The sequence below is a fragment of the Gekko japonicus genome, unplaced genomic scaffold, assembly GCF_001447785.1.
Source record: "Gekko japonicus isolate JY-2015 unplaced genomic scaffold, Gekko_japonicus_V1.1 scaffold2912, whole genome shotgun sequence".
Lineage (NCBI taxonomy): Eukaryota > Metazoa > Chordata > Lepidosauria > Squamata > Gekkonidae > Gekko > Gekko japonicus.
This window is the reverse complement of record NW_015176064.1, coordinates 103,536-116,118: the sequence shown is the minus strand read 5'-3', so window position 1 is coordinate 116,118 and position 12,583 is coordinate 103,536. Positions and strand designations below refer to the sequence as shown.

The 12,583-nt window shown below is 55.4% G+C and overlaps 1 protein-coding gene across 1 annotated transcript in view; it reads left to right on the top strand.

The window, feature by feature from the left end:
• SMARCD3 (SWI/SNF related, matrix associated, actin dependent regulator of chromatin, subfamily d, member 3) overlaps window positions 1-12,583 on the top strand; it is an 87,158-nt gene that overhangs the window by 62,830 nt on the left and 11,745 nt on the right. The window contains exons 8-10 of the mRNA XM_015426709.1: window positions 1,186-1,347; window positions 2,477-2,574; window positions 9,191-9,326. Of these exons, the coding sequence (XP_015282195.1) occupies window positions 1,186-1,347; window positions 2,477-2,574; window positions 9,191-9,326 (396 nt within the window). The remainder of the gene's footprint in view (window positions 1-1,185; window positions 1,348-2,476; window positions 2,575-9,190; window positions 9,327-12,583) is intronic.

The window sequence follows — 12,583 nt, the reverse complement described above, 5'->3', positions numbered from 1 at the left end:
TCTAGTTCAGAAATGCAGAAGGTCTCTGAATTCCCAGCTTTATTATTTTTTAAATGTAAACTTCTTTTGTTGCAAAGATCTGCCTTTTTCCTGTAAAACCAAAGGTGGGAATTAAGAGGAGGTTGTACACGGATGCACTAGATCGTTATAGTGGTGTTGCGATCCCAGATGTTACCCACTTTTAAAAACAAATGCCGTCCAGCGTCAAGCTCTTGGGGCTGCGGAGGCTGAGGAGAAGGGAGTGGGGCCAGTGGTCGCTGAACCTTGCAAAACACGCCCGGTGGCCTGGCTGAGGCCAGGCAGAACCAGGTTTGGGGATGACTGGGGAGTGCGAGAGACCCCAGCGCTGCGGGTGCTGCAGTTTGGTCGGTGAAGCCGAGAAGAACCTCCCAGGGGAAGCAGCCTTAACTCTGAGCAGGGCTACGATCCTGCCCTCCTCCCAACCTCCCTCTGCAAGCCACTGGGCTCTCCCCCCCCCCAGCCTGCTGAGGGGGAGACTGAAGCGGAGGGAGGGAGGAAGGGTGCGGTCGTGCATCAGTGGGCATGTTGGAGTGGACCAATAGGTGCCCCTTTGTGGTCAGGGGCTGGCCCAGCCTCGCTGAAGTCTTCTCCGGGTGCCAGGAGGCAATCTCAAGAACCCCTTTGGTGATAAACGAGGGGCTGTCGGAGGCCGGTATGGGTGCGTTCCCTTGTTAAATGCACGTGCGCACCGCCCCCGCCCAGGGAGGCGCCTCCTTCCGCCCAGCCAGGCTTGACACCTCCCTCTGGCGTTGCCTCGTGTCCTCTGGCCTGGGATGCCCCTCTTTCTGGAGAGGCCGAACATGCCTGGAGAGAGGAGGTCCTGCTCCCCCCCCCCTTTGCCAGTGCCCTTTGCAGGATCAGGATCCCGGGGGCTCCTTGTCTCGGATCCAGTCGGTGGGACACTGATGGGCTGGGCGCCTGTGACATTGTCGTACAGCACATTCATCCCCCCTCCGCCCCCGCCGAGCTCCGGCTTGAAAACAAACGGTGGGCGGTGGGGAGGGGGGCGGTGTTTTGTTTGGTCAAACGGGGCACCGTACAGTTGCTGAAGTCTGCTCACCAGGCTGGAGGGGGTCTGCTGGTCGGATGCTGCACAGAGGTGGCGCGAGGCACACGCAAGAGCCCGTCCTGACAGTGCCGGGCCTCTTTCTCGTTCTCCCGCAGCCACCACAATTTAAGCTGGACCCCCGCTTGGCTCGCCTGCTGGGGATCCACACGCAGACACGCTCCGCCATCATCCAGGCGCTGTGGCAGTACATCAAGACCAACAAGTTGCAAGACTCCCACGACAAGGAGTACATCAACTGTGACAAGTACTTCCAGCAGGTGAAGCCCCCTGATCCCCCCCTCCCCCCCCGTCACGCCAGGGCTCCCTCAGCGCCCCCCCCCGGCCCACCGGACTTCCTGCTCGGCCTCCGGCGGCAGCAGCAGCCCTGTTCTCGAGGTGCGTGGCGGGGGGGCCCCTCGTGTGGGTGTTCCAGGACGATGGGTAGCAAGAATCCCTCAGGCCCTCAGTGGGGAGGTCCGCCCGTGTGGGAGGGGCCGTATCTCAGCGTCCGTCCTGGCTGCCCTCTTGCCCTTCGCCCCGACCCAGCCTTGGCCGCCTCACAGCCCTCTTCCTCCTCCTCCGGGGTGCCTCCGGGGCTCCTGCTCTCTAACGTCACCTGCCTCCTCTCCTCCTGAGGCGCAGAAGGAACCAGCGCGGGTGGCCGGCTTGTTTCACCCCAAGGGATGTCGGCTTTCCCCAGACATACGTGGCTTGAGGGGCAGAGAAGAGAGGAGAGCCCGCTGCTCTCCCTCCAGGAAAGCCTTTGCAGAAGCAGCCGCAGAGCGCTCCTGCAGGGCCTCGGGGAGTGTGGGGCCGCTGGTTTTGCTACAGCCTGGGGGAGCCCTCTTGCTTTGGAGCCCAGCCTTGCAAGTTGGCCTTTACATGACCCAAACCCCCGTTCAAAAGCCAGATAGTCGCTGAGTGTGTGTGTGTGGGGGGGAGGATCCAGCCCGATTGCCTGTTTTCATGCCAGACCTCCAGGCCTGTGGAGCACCACGCAGAGGCACCCTCACCGAGGTTTCCTAGCCAGCATATTGCCAAGAGAGGGTCTCTGTCCCCTGTGGGTGAAGAAGAGGAGCAAAACCGTTTATGTGCTGAAGTCTTTGCCTTTTAACTCTCGCCATAATTTACCAGGCCTTCCTTGGGTTACCCGACCACAAGGCCTCCCTGCTCCCCGCCCACCGCCACCTCCTGGGAAATCAGTTCGCCCTCACTTCTGTCCCAAAGAGAGCCTGGCCCAGAGTCCTTTTTCCTGGCCATCGCTCTGTCTTTTGCCTCCACTGTGCAGGGCGGCCTCCGAGAGGGTCAAGTGAGGGACGGCGGGCGATTCAGGTGCCTCCTCCTTCCCACTGTCGGCTGCCTCCTGATGCCAGGCCCTCCCCTCTCTCTCTCTTTCCCCCCTTCCAGATCTTTGACTGCCCCCGGCTCAAGTTTTCTGAAATCCCCCAGAGACTCACCAACCTGCTGCTGCCACCAGACCCCATTGTCATCAACCACGTCATCAGGTAGGCCACTCCTGCCTCGGCACGGGCGAGCTCCTCTCGCAGGCCTGCCCCTGCCCACCGCCACTGCTCATGGGGAGGCCGCCGCCCCGCTCTTGCACCGAGCCCTGCCAGGTGGTCCCGGCAGCAGCTGCTCCTGGGCCCCGGGAGACAGCAGCTGGCGTCATCGGGCAGGGCTGCCCCCAGACCCCCTCGGGCTGCCTGGGCAGAGGAGCCCCTCCCCCTCCCCACCTTGGGCATGCCCCCCGCTAAGCGGAGGGGAAGGACTGAGGCGCAGGCATGCCCCGTTCCTGCCCAGCATCCAGGAAGCGTCCTGCTCTTTCAGCAGCACCACGGTGGAGCTCGGAGGGAGCAGACCGACCTCGGTTCAGTGTGGAGAAAGGTGGTAGGGTTGCCGTGGGACAGCCAAAAGGGCCGAGGAAGGGCTGGGACCGTTGCCGCCCCCAACTCCTCCAGCAGTCTTCCCCAGCCAAGCTCAGGGGTCGTCACGGTTGTCTGCTTAGCAGCCGGCCCCTCCGTTCCGCTCAGAGCGGCGGGCCCTTCGGAGAGAGGGAAGGTGTCAGGGGGGCTCCTCTCGGGATGGAGCTCACCCGAAGGCCTGTGAGGTGGCGGCGGCGGCTTGCTCCTAGGCTCCCATCGCAGCAGCTGAATGGTGGCTGGCAAAGCGTGTGTGTGTGGGGGGGAGGGGTTGCCTGGTCTCCTGCAGCTCCAAGCCACTGGCCAGCGGGCTTTGAGTGGTGACCCCTCTGCATGTGTCTTTGCTGATTTGGGGGCCAGTTTACAAGCTGGTCAGGCAGCAGAGGTTCTGGAACGCCATCTTGTCCTTTCTTTTTCTTTTTTATTCTTTCCACTCGGTCTCCCTGTACACTGTAGACGGGATTCTGGATGTTGTCACCGTAGGTAGGTTTTTTTTAAAAAAGTGAGTCTGTAGCACCTTAAAGACCAACAGAATTTCCCAGGGCACATGTTTTTGTGAGTCAGAGCTCACTTGGTCAGATAACTGGCCCAAGTGAGCTTTGACTCACCCAAGCTGGTTCGCTGGGAGATGTCGTTGTTCTTTAAAGGTGCTCCTGGTCTCCAGATGTTGTTCTGCTTCTGCAGAGACTGTCGTGGCCACCCACCAGAAACTGCCCACGTGGTTCGATCCCTGCCCCTCCCGGCTGGTCCAGAAAGTGGGGAGTCTAGGAACAGGCAAGGTGATCCAATATTTCTTTGATAGAAGGAGATTCCCCAGGACTCTGAAAGAGGCACTGATTCATCCAGTAATTAAGAAACCTTCATTAAACAAAGAGATTCTGGACAGTTTCTCATCCGTCTTTTGCGGGGAAAGTACTTGAATGTGTGTTAGCAGAGCAGGGTTTTCTGGATTGCTCATCTGCCTTTGACTCTGGTTGTAGCACAGACATGGCCTTGGTTGCTCTGGTGGACAGTCTCCATCTGTAAGTAGACCAAGGCCGTGCTTCTTCATCTTCATCTTCCTGGGTTTATCAGTTGCTTTCAGTACTATGGCATAGCTATGAACACATGAAGCATACTCAATCAGGCCATTGGTTCATCAAAGTCAGACTGGCAGTGGCTCTCCAGGGTCTCAGGTGGGAGGTCCTTCACATCGCCTATTACCTGTTTTAACTGGAGATGCTGCCGGGGATTGAGCCTGGGACCTTCTGCATGCCAAGCAGACACTCTATCACTCAGCTACAGAGTCCCTCCCCTATGGCACTAAAATGGTGCACCATCTGCAGAAAGTGGTTATCGATTATGCTACTTCAGCATTGTGGGAGCTCTCCCTCAGAGCGCTGCAGGGCTCAGCCTGGTCACCAGTGTTGTTTAACAACTGTGGAAGGCCACAGTATGCCCAGCTATGCATCACATGGAATGAGTCCCCAAAAGCAACCGTCTCTGAGTTAGGACTGCACCTAGAAGCTGTGGTTGAATGTCTGAGTGCTGAAGCTTGATCCTGGTATGGAGGTGATGTGGACACGGAAGGCTGAGATTCTGAAGGGAGCTGTGCTTGTTGGCAGAGTAATTAACACACCGCAGCGGTGCAGATAAAGGATTGTTTAGGAGCTAATGATAGGAAAGAGGAGAGACAGAGAGAGGTTCCTAACTACCTCTCTTGCTGAGAGAGAGGGTAAGAAGACTGAATTGCCCTGAGAGGAGCAATCTGGAGACGGACAAGAAATGAGACTTGACAGGAGAGAGAAGATGCTGCTGTCCCCCCCCCCCCCCACACACTATCCTCTCTGACTGTCTTCTTGCCGCCCCCTTCAGGGTCTTCTCCTCTTCTTCTTTGCACATCAGACGTTGCCTTTTCCAACACCCCTTCTCAAGGTCTAGTGAACAAAGTCCACAAGATTCATCTTCATACATAGACTTTCAGACTTCTCTTGAGAAAGTGGCTTGGTGAGTGCGTCTGCAGTCATTTCATCTGAAGCACTTCTTGCATGTTTCTTACTAGGTGATGCTTCGCATCCATGTGTTTAGTTCTTGAGTTGATCTTCTCCATCTGTGCAGCACCCTTGGTTGTCTTCAAAGAGTTCTACTGGTTTGCGTTCATCTATTCCAAAGTCTTGCATTAGTTGCAGTATCCATTTCAGTTGTCTGCACGCTTCTGCTGCGGATATATATACAACTTCAGTTGAGGACACAGCTACTGTTTCTTGCTTCCTGCTCCAGGTGACTGCTCCACTGCCATAGAAGAATAAGTGCCCGCTAGTTGACTTTCTGTCCATGTATCCCACCTTTCTGTCTGCATCCATGTATCCCACCAGTCTGGGATTGTCACTTTTTGGCAACTTTAGTTTCAGATGTGCAGTGCAGTAAGTCTTTTGTCTACATTGCAATCCCTTTTGCTTGGCAATTCCATCTTTCTGCATAATATGCCCATAGCTGCTGTGATCGCAGGATGCGTCAAAGCGCTTATGTACAGCAGTCTTCCAATTCCTTCTGCGTTTTGCTTGTTGTCAGGCAGAAGTTCACTACTTCCTTGCTGGTTCAGGTCGTACATTTCCATAGGAGTGCTTGCTGGCTTAGCTCCTTCCATATTCATGTGGTCCAGAAATTCTAGGATTTTTTTGCTTTTGGTTGAGAAGATAGCTTCCGTCTTCTGAGTATTGCGTTCATTTGTGGGCACCACAATTTAAGAAGGATATAGACAAGCTGAAACGTGTCCAGAGGAGGGCAATGAAGATGGGGAGTGGTCTGGAGACCAAGTCCTCAGAGGAAACGTTGAAGGAGCTGGGTCTGTTTAGCCTGGAGAGGAGACAACAGAGAGGTGATACGATAACCATCTTCAAGTACTTGAAGGGCTGTCATAGAGAGGATTGCACGGAGTTGTTTTCTGTTACCCCAGAAGGTTAGACCAGAACCAACGGGGTGAAATTAAATCAGAAGAGTTTTCAGCTAAACATTAGGAAGAACTTCCTGACAGTTAGAGCGAGCTCTGTATTATTTTTTATTAACAGCAGGAGCCACAAAAAGTGATATACGGTTTATTGATTCCGGGACCATGGCCCACATGTGTGCTGATAAAGCATTTTTTGAAACATTAGATGAGCAAATGCGAGAGAAATTAAGTGTTGCAGATGGACGCCCGGAACTGGCTGAAGGCGCTGGCTCCGGGACAATAAAATGCAAGCTCCCAAATGGAGACACCCAAGAGGTCCTTGTTACAAACTGTCTTTACATCCAAAGCTAGTGAACAACTGGCAAAGCAAGGAATGATAGCAAGAATGCCTGCAAAAGAAGCAGAAGAATGGAGAAAAGCTGCAGAAGAAGAGACTGAGTCTCTGATCAAGAGCCAAACATGGACACTTACAGAAGTGCCTCCAGGGCGCTGTCTCGCAGCTCACCCCCCCTCTGGCCGACATCGGCGCAGGCTCGCACCGTCGGTGGGCGGCACCTCCTCCTCACCCCACCGCCCCACGCTTGGGATGGAGCAGCTGCAGTGGCAGAGGAGGCAGAGGAGGGACGGGGAGCTGCGCTTTCTCTCCGGGGGCTGTCTCGCCGCTCAGCCCCCCCTGCTCCGGCAGCGAGACAGCGCCCGGAGAGAAAGCGCAGCTCCCCGTCCCTCCTCTGCCTCCTCTGCCACTGCAGCTGCTCCATCCCAAGCGTGGGGCGGTGGGGTGAGGAGGAGGTGCCGCCCACCGACGGTGCGAGCCTGCGCCGATGTCGGCCAGAGGGGGGGTGAGCTGCGAGACAGCGCCCTGGAGGCACTTCTGTAAGTGTCCATGTTTGGCTCTTGATCAGAGACTCAGTCTCTTCTTCTGCAGCTTTTCTCCATTCTTCTGCTTCTTTTGCAGGCATTCTTGCTATCATTCCTTGCTTTGCCAGTTGTTCACTAGCTTTGGATGTAAAGACAGTTTGTAACAAGGACCTCTTGGGTGTCTCCATTTGGGAGCTTGCATTTTATTGTCCCGGAGCCAGCGCCTTCAGCCAGTTCCGGGCGTCCATCTGCAACACTTAATTTCTCTCGCATTTGCTCATCTAATGTTTCAAAAAATGCTTTATCAGCACACATGTGGGCCATGGTCCCGGAATCAATAAACCGTATATCACTTTTTGTGGCTCCTGCTGTTAATAAAAAATAATACAGAGCTCTGTGATGCTCTGTATTCTTGGTGCTTAGGGGGGGCAACAGTGGGAGGGCTTCTAGAGTCCTCCTGGCCCCACTGCTGGACCTCCTGATGGCCCCTGGTATTTTTGGCCACTGTGTGTGACAGAGTGTTGGACTGGACGAGCCACTGGCCTGATCCAGCACTGGCTTCTCTCTTATGTTCTTATGTTCTTATTTCTTTATTGGCTGCTTAAATCTGATTTGAGCTTCCTCGCTGTTCCACCCTCCCCGCTTTGCTGCTTTGGGAACAGCTTTCCTCTACATAGCGGTAGAACAGTTACTCTTAATGTGGCCTTAATTCCCACAAAGGTGACAAATTTTCTCTCCTTCGTTGTTTATATTCAATTTTTTTAAAATTTTATTTAAGCATTTTTACCCCGCCCTCCCCGCACTTGGCTACTCTTTGCTCTCCTTAATACCTGTGCATCATAGTCCTCCTCAAGTCGATTGATAATGCTTTGGAGGGACAAATCATTCCTAGATTCAATTCAAGACAGTGTATTTTCATATGATTCTGGCAGGCTGATTAAATTTAACAGAAGCATATCCTCATCTGCAATTTCTTTTCCAGCAGTTCTCAATTACTAACCCTAACCCAAACAGGCTTAGCAGTTGACATCTTAATGACTCATAATACCTGTGTTAAATACTGGGTTCTGGACGTATTGCAGTGATCAGCTCTAGTCTATTTAGTGATTTCAGGAACACGACAAGGACTCCCAGCAGTGTTTGAGCCCTGCTTATAAAGCATGCAAACACCACACCCCACACACCCCCACTCCCATGGATAGGCTATTTACATTACACTACTTATCTATTGGTCTACTCCAGGACCCTGGTAAGCTATTGTTCTAGAGTAGCTAGCTCAACCGGTTCCAGGTACACCTTGAGGGCTGACTTAGGTTCAGTACCTAACAACCTGCCTGTCTGTTAAACTAGTGATCATAGAGCACTTCTTGCCTAGTCCCTCTTGGCCTTCCATGTGCCCTGCTGCTCTGCCTCATCGGCTGGACAGCCCGTCTGAATAGCAGCCCACAAGCCCTTTTTCGATGAGGTGAGTCTTCACCCTTCCTCTCTAGGTCGGACAGTTGCTCTTCATCCTCCTCTCTATCCAGTGGCCCTGCTGGGCCCTGCAGGAGGTCGCCATCTTTGCTCCTTTCTCCTCTCCTGCTCGCGCCAAGAGCCTCCGGCAATCTTTCAACCCTTAATCAGAGATGTGCTTAATCTGGGCAGCCATAAGCCCTGTGGGCAGAGTACTTAACACAGCAGCAGGGCACAGCCTGATGAAAGAGTAGATGAAGACTTACTTAGGAACCAGCATACTTGATAGGAAAGAGGAGAGACAGAACTACGTCTCTGGCTGAGAGAAGAGAGGGTGAGATGACTGGATGAAGAACTTCTGAGAAGGAAGAAGAAACTGCCCTAAGAGGAGCAGTCTGGAGACGGACAAGGAATGACACTTGACAGGAGAGAGAAGGTGCTGCTGCCCCCCCCCCCACACTGTCCTTTCCAGCTGCCCCCCCCCCCTCGGCCTTTCCCCTCCTTCCTGGTGCACCAGACACTGCCTTTTCCAACAGGGCTACCACCCTCCTTGGATGGTTTGGCTTTACCGATGAAAGGCCATGTTAAGAGCTGGGAAGTTCTGTTGAATCCTGCCCTTCTGGTGGGAAACCCAGTAAACACAGCAGCCAAAAGTGCCCTTTTGCCAGCTTGGTTTGGCACCCAAACAGTCCCTGTTCTGCCAGGAGGAGAGTGGGATGTAACTCCTCTTGAGCGCATCGGCTGTGGCCGGCAGGCTCCGTCTGCGGACAGTCACTCCTTTGTTTGGGGGGTTTGGGGGTTACAAGACCAGCCTCCCAAGTATCCGAAGAGGCGGCGGGGGCTGCCTCTGGAGGCCGCTTCCTGGTGTGCCTCTTGGGTCTGGGGTTGCCCTCTGCGGACCCGCGTGTCTCCGGTGTGGCTGGTGGCTCTGGAAGCCCTTTGCTTTATCCCCTCCTCACCCAGTGTGGACCCCAATGACCAGAAGAAGACGGCCTGCTATGACATCGACGTGGAAGTGGAGGACCCCTTGAAAGGCCAGATGAGCAGTTTTCTCCTCTCCACAGCCAATCAGCAGGAGATCACCGCCCTGGACAACAAGGTACTCGGGGGAGGCCGGCCGGCCGGCCAGCCGGGACTCTTGGGGGCTGAGGCTGCCAACCCTGCAGAGTGCCGGTGGAGCGGGCCAGAAGGGGAGGGAGTGGGGGCGCTGGCTCTGATCCGTAAGGATATGGGTGTAGCCATGCCGGATCCGACCACTGGACTGTCTCGTCCGGCACCCCGTTTCCAGCAGTGGCCTGTCAGATGCCCCAGGGAACTGGGGCAAGCAGAGTGGGGCTCAAAGAACCAGCCAGAGAACTGTCCTCCGTCAACTGGCTCAGCGTGTCTCCAAATCCAGCAGCCATCCCTTTAGGGCAGGGATGGCGAACCTTTGAGAGACCGAGGGCCCAAACTGCGACCCAAAACCCACTTATTGGTCGCAAAGTGCCAACACGGCCATTTACCCTGACTACTGAGGTTTTGCTTTAGAAAAAAACACCCATACATTAACTTAAGAGGATCCAAACAAAGTAAGGGAAGCAATCCCAAACGCTTTCATTGACTTAAAATTATTTGGCAGAGAATTCGACACTCTAACGATGGTCTGGGCCTGGCTGGGGCGATGGCACGCGTGCCCACGGAGAGGGCTCTGAGTGCCACCTCTGGCACCCGTGCCATAGGTTCGCCACCACTGCTCTAGGGGGAGCGGGAGAAGGTTCCTCAGGCCTCTCTGGTTCACTTTGAGGCAGGGGGGGAACTCACTCACTCCAGACGGGGGGGAGGGCTTCCCAGGAGCTCTCCTGCTCACCTGCATGGACACTCCTGTGTTGACACCTGTGCTGGGTCCTCACTGTCCTTCCTGCCCTTCCCTGGTTGGTTTGGTCTTGGCCAGGAGCCTTCCTGTGGCTGATGAGATTTTATGGCATGACAATATCTGAAGCCAGAGCTGAGGGGTGGCATCTTAAGAGGGAGGAGGTTGCCGAGGAGCAGCGCCCCCCCCCCCGTGTCCCCAGGCCAAGAGGCAAACGCTCCACCCCTCCCCCCTTGCCCACGGCACAGTTGGGAGGCATTTTGGCATAGCCCCGGTTCTCCACTGGTCCAGTGTGGGGCTGCCTGAGACGTGTGGGGAGGAGCTCCTCCCTGGGGGCAGGTGGGGCCCCTGACCTTTCGATTCCTGAGCGGGAGTGGCGTCTCTCCCGGGCCCCAGTCTTGGCCCTCCCTGCAGGGTAGTCAGGTGTTGCTGGCCGTGCCCCTTCAGAGCACCGCGGGGGATTCCCCGCCTTCCTTCTCTTTTGATTGCTTGCTTGTCTGTCAGTCTCCTTCCCCTCCTTCCCTGACCTTGGGGCAGCGGTTTAGGGGCTGGGAGATGACTGCCTTCTTAATCCCCTCAGGGAGGCACCCCCCATCTTTGGCTCCTACTCGTGAGTAAGGAAGGCCAAGGGGGAACAACTCTCTGGAAGGGGGCCTCCATGGGGTGTCACCACGGTGAGCCCTAGCCCCACACCGCTAGAGGATCCTCGGGGGAGAGGCAAGCCACAGGAGGGGGGGGCTCCAGCCTTCGGCCCAGGGGCTTCCCCGGTCGCTCTTTCAACCCGCTTCCCTCAGTGGCCTTTTGGAGGCTGGCCGGGCCAGCCGGGCCTACCACGCAGCAGTTTGTTGTCAGCAGTGGCTTCCTCCAGCCAAGCTCCTGAATCCTAGTAAGGCGAGGTTTTTCCTTTCCAAGGAAACAAGAGGTTCTCAGCTCCTTCTCCCCCATTCAGAAGAAAAGGCAGGAAATTTCCCCAGTGGCGGCTCAAGTGGGTCTTTCTGAGTGTGCGCCTGAGGAGGGTTTGGCCTCGAGCCTGAAGAACCCCCCCCCACCTCGTCCCCCTCCCCTACCTCTGCTCAAGGTCCCCTTCTTGAATCGGAGCAGGCAGAGAAACACCTGCTCTGGATCTGCCGGGTCAGTGCCCCGGGGGCCAAACGTTTAGCTTGGATCGAGGGAGAAATGCGGAAGGGGATCAGAGAGCAAGACGACGCCCCCCCCCCACAGTTCTGGTGCTGGAAGAAGGGGGGGGACTTTCACCCCCACATTCAAAGAGGCCTATAACAATAGACCATCCACTAGAGCTCTAACTCTCTTAGTCTTGATGGACCCTTATTCTGAGGCGTCTGACCTCTCTGACTCTTCCCCTCTGAAAGAGGAGGGAGAACTATCGGATGAGGAAGATTCATTAGGAACGACTATGCAGGCTCGTCTTTTCCCAGAAGTTTCTCCTGAATTTCTTCCTAAAGTGCTATGTATTTTGGAAATTCCTCACCACAAAAAGGAGGCAGTGCAGCCTGATCCAACCAGACAGACCCGTTCGGCCAGAGCCTTTCCCCATGGAGGATCCACCCCCACCTCCGTGGGATTCCTTTCCCATCTATCTGCAGCGAGGGGGGTCAATGCGGAATGGGAAACTCTGGCGAGGACCAAGACCAGTCATCCCGTCTTCTCTTGATCTTGCTCCCTGGTGCCCAGGGCAGCAGAGTGTTTTAAACTTCCGGTGGTGGATGCTCCAAGCGCCAGTTTCTGTTCGAACTCCGTCATTCCTGCAGAGGTGGGTGGGTGGTCTTCCTAGGGACCCTTGACAGGAGGATGGATCAATCCCTGTGTGAGAATCTTGAGGTCTCTTCACACACACACACACACCCTCAGGGCCTCTGCGGCAAGCTCTCTTTTCCCCCAGGGCACTCTACTCTTGGGCCTCCGACCTCTCAGCGGCAGGTAACGTTATCCCCAAGGAGCTTAAAGACGAGCGAAAGAAGATGGCCCTTGCGGCAGCCTTCTTTACGGACGCACTGCTGGATGCAATTCAGTTGTCAGCCAGGGCTGTGGCACCCAGTGTCAGACGCAACACATGGCTCCTCGGCTGGGAAGTGGACCCTTCCTCTCAAGCCCGGGGGGGTCAGTGCCCCCTTCAGAGGCATTCACCTCTCCAGGGGTGGAATGGACAGATACCTGGTAGAGGATAAGAAGAAGGCATTGCCCTCGCATAAGAAGGAGAGCAAGGCCAAGAAATGTTTCCATTCCTTTTGCGAACCTAAGCGCTCCTCTAGCTTTCGACCCACCACATCTCCCGAGGGGCGATGGTGATCCTAGCAGTCTGGTACCCCCAATTCCTCTTTCCACAGGCTAGTGGGCCAGGACTCGCGAGGCCCCAAAAAGAGCCTTTTCACATGATGACTAGAGAAGAGAGAAGAGAAGAGATTGGATTTATACTCCGCCCTTCACTACCCAAAGGAATCTCAGAGCGGCTTACAAACTCCTCTCCCTTCCCCTCCCCACAACAGACA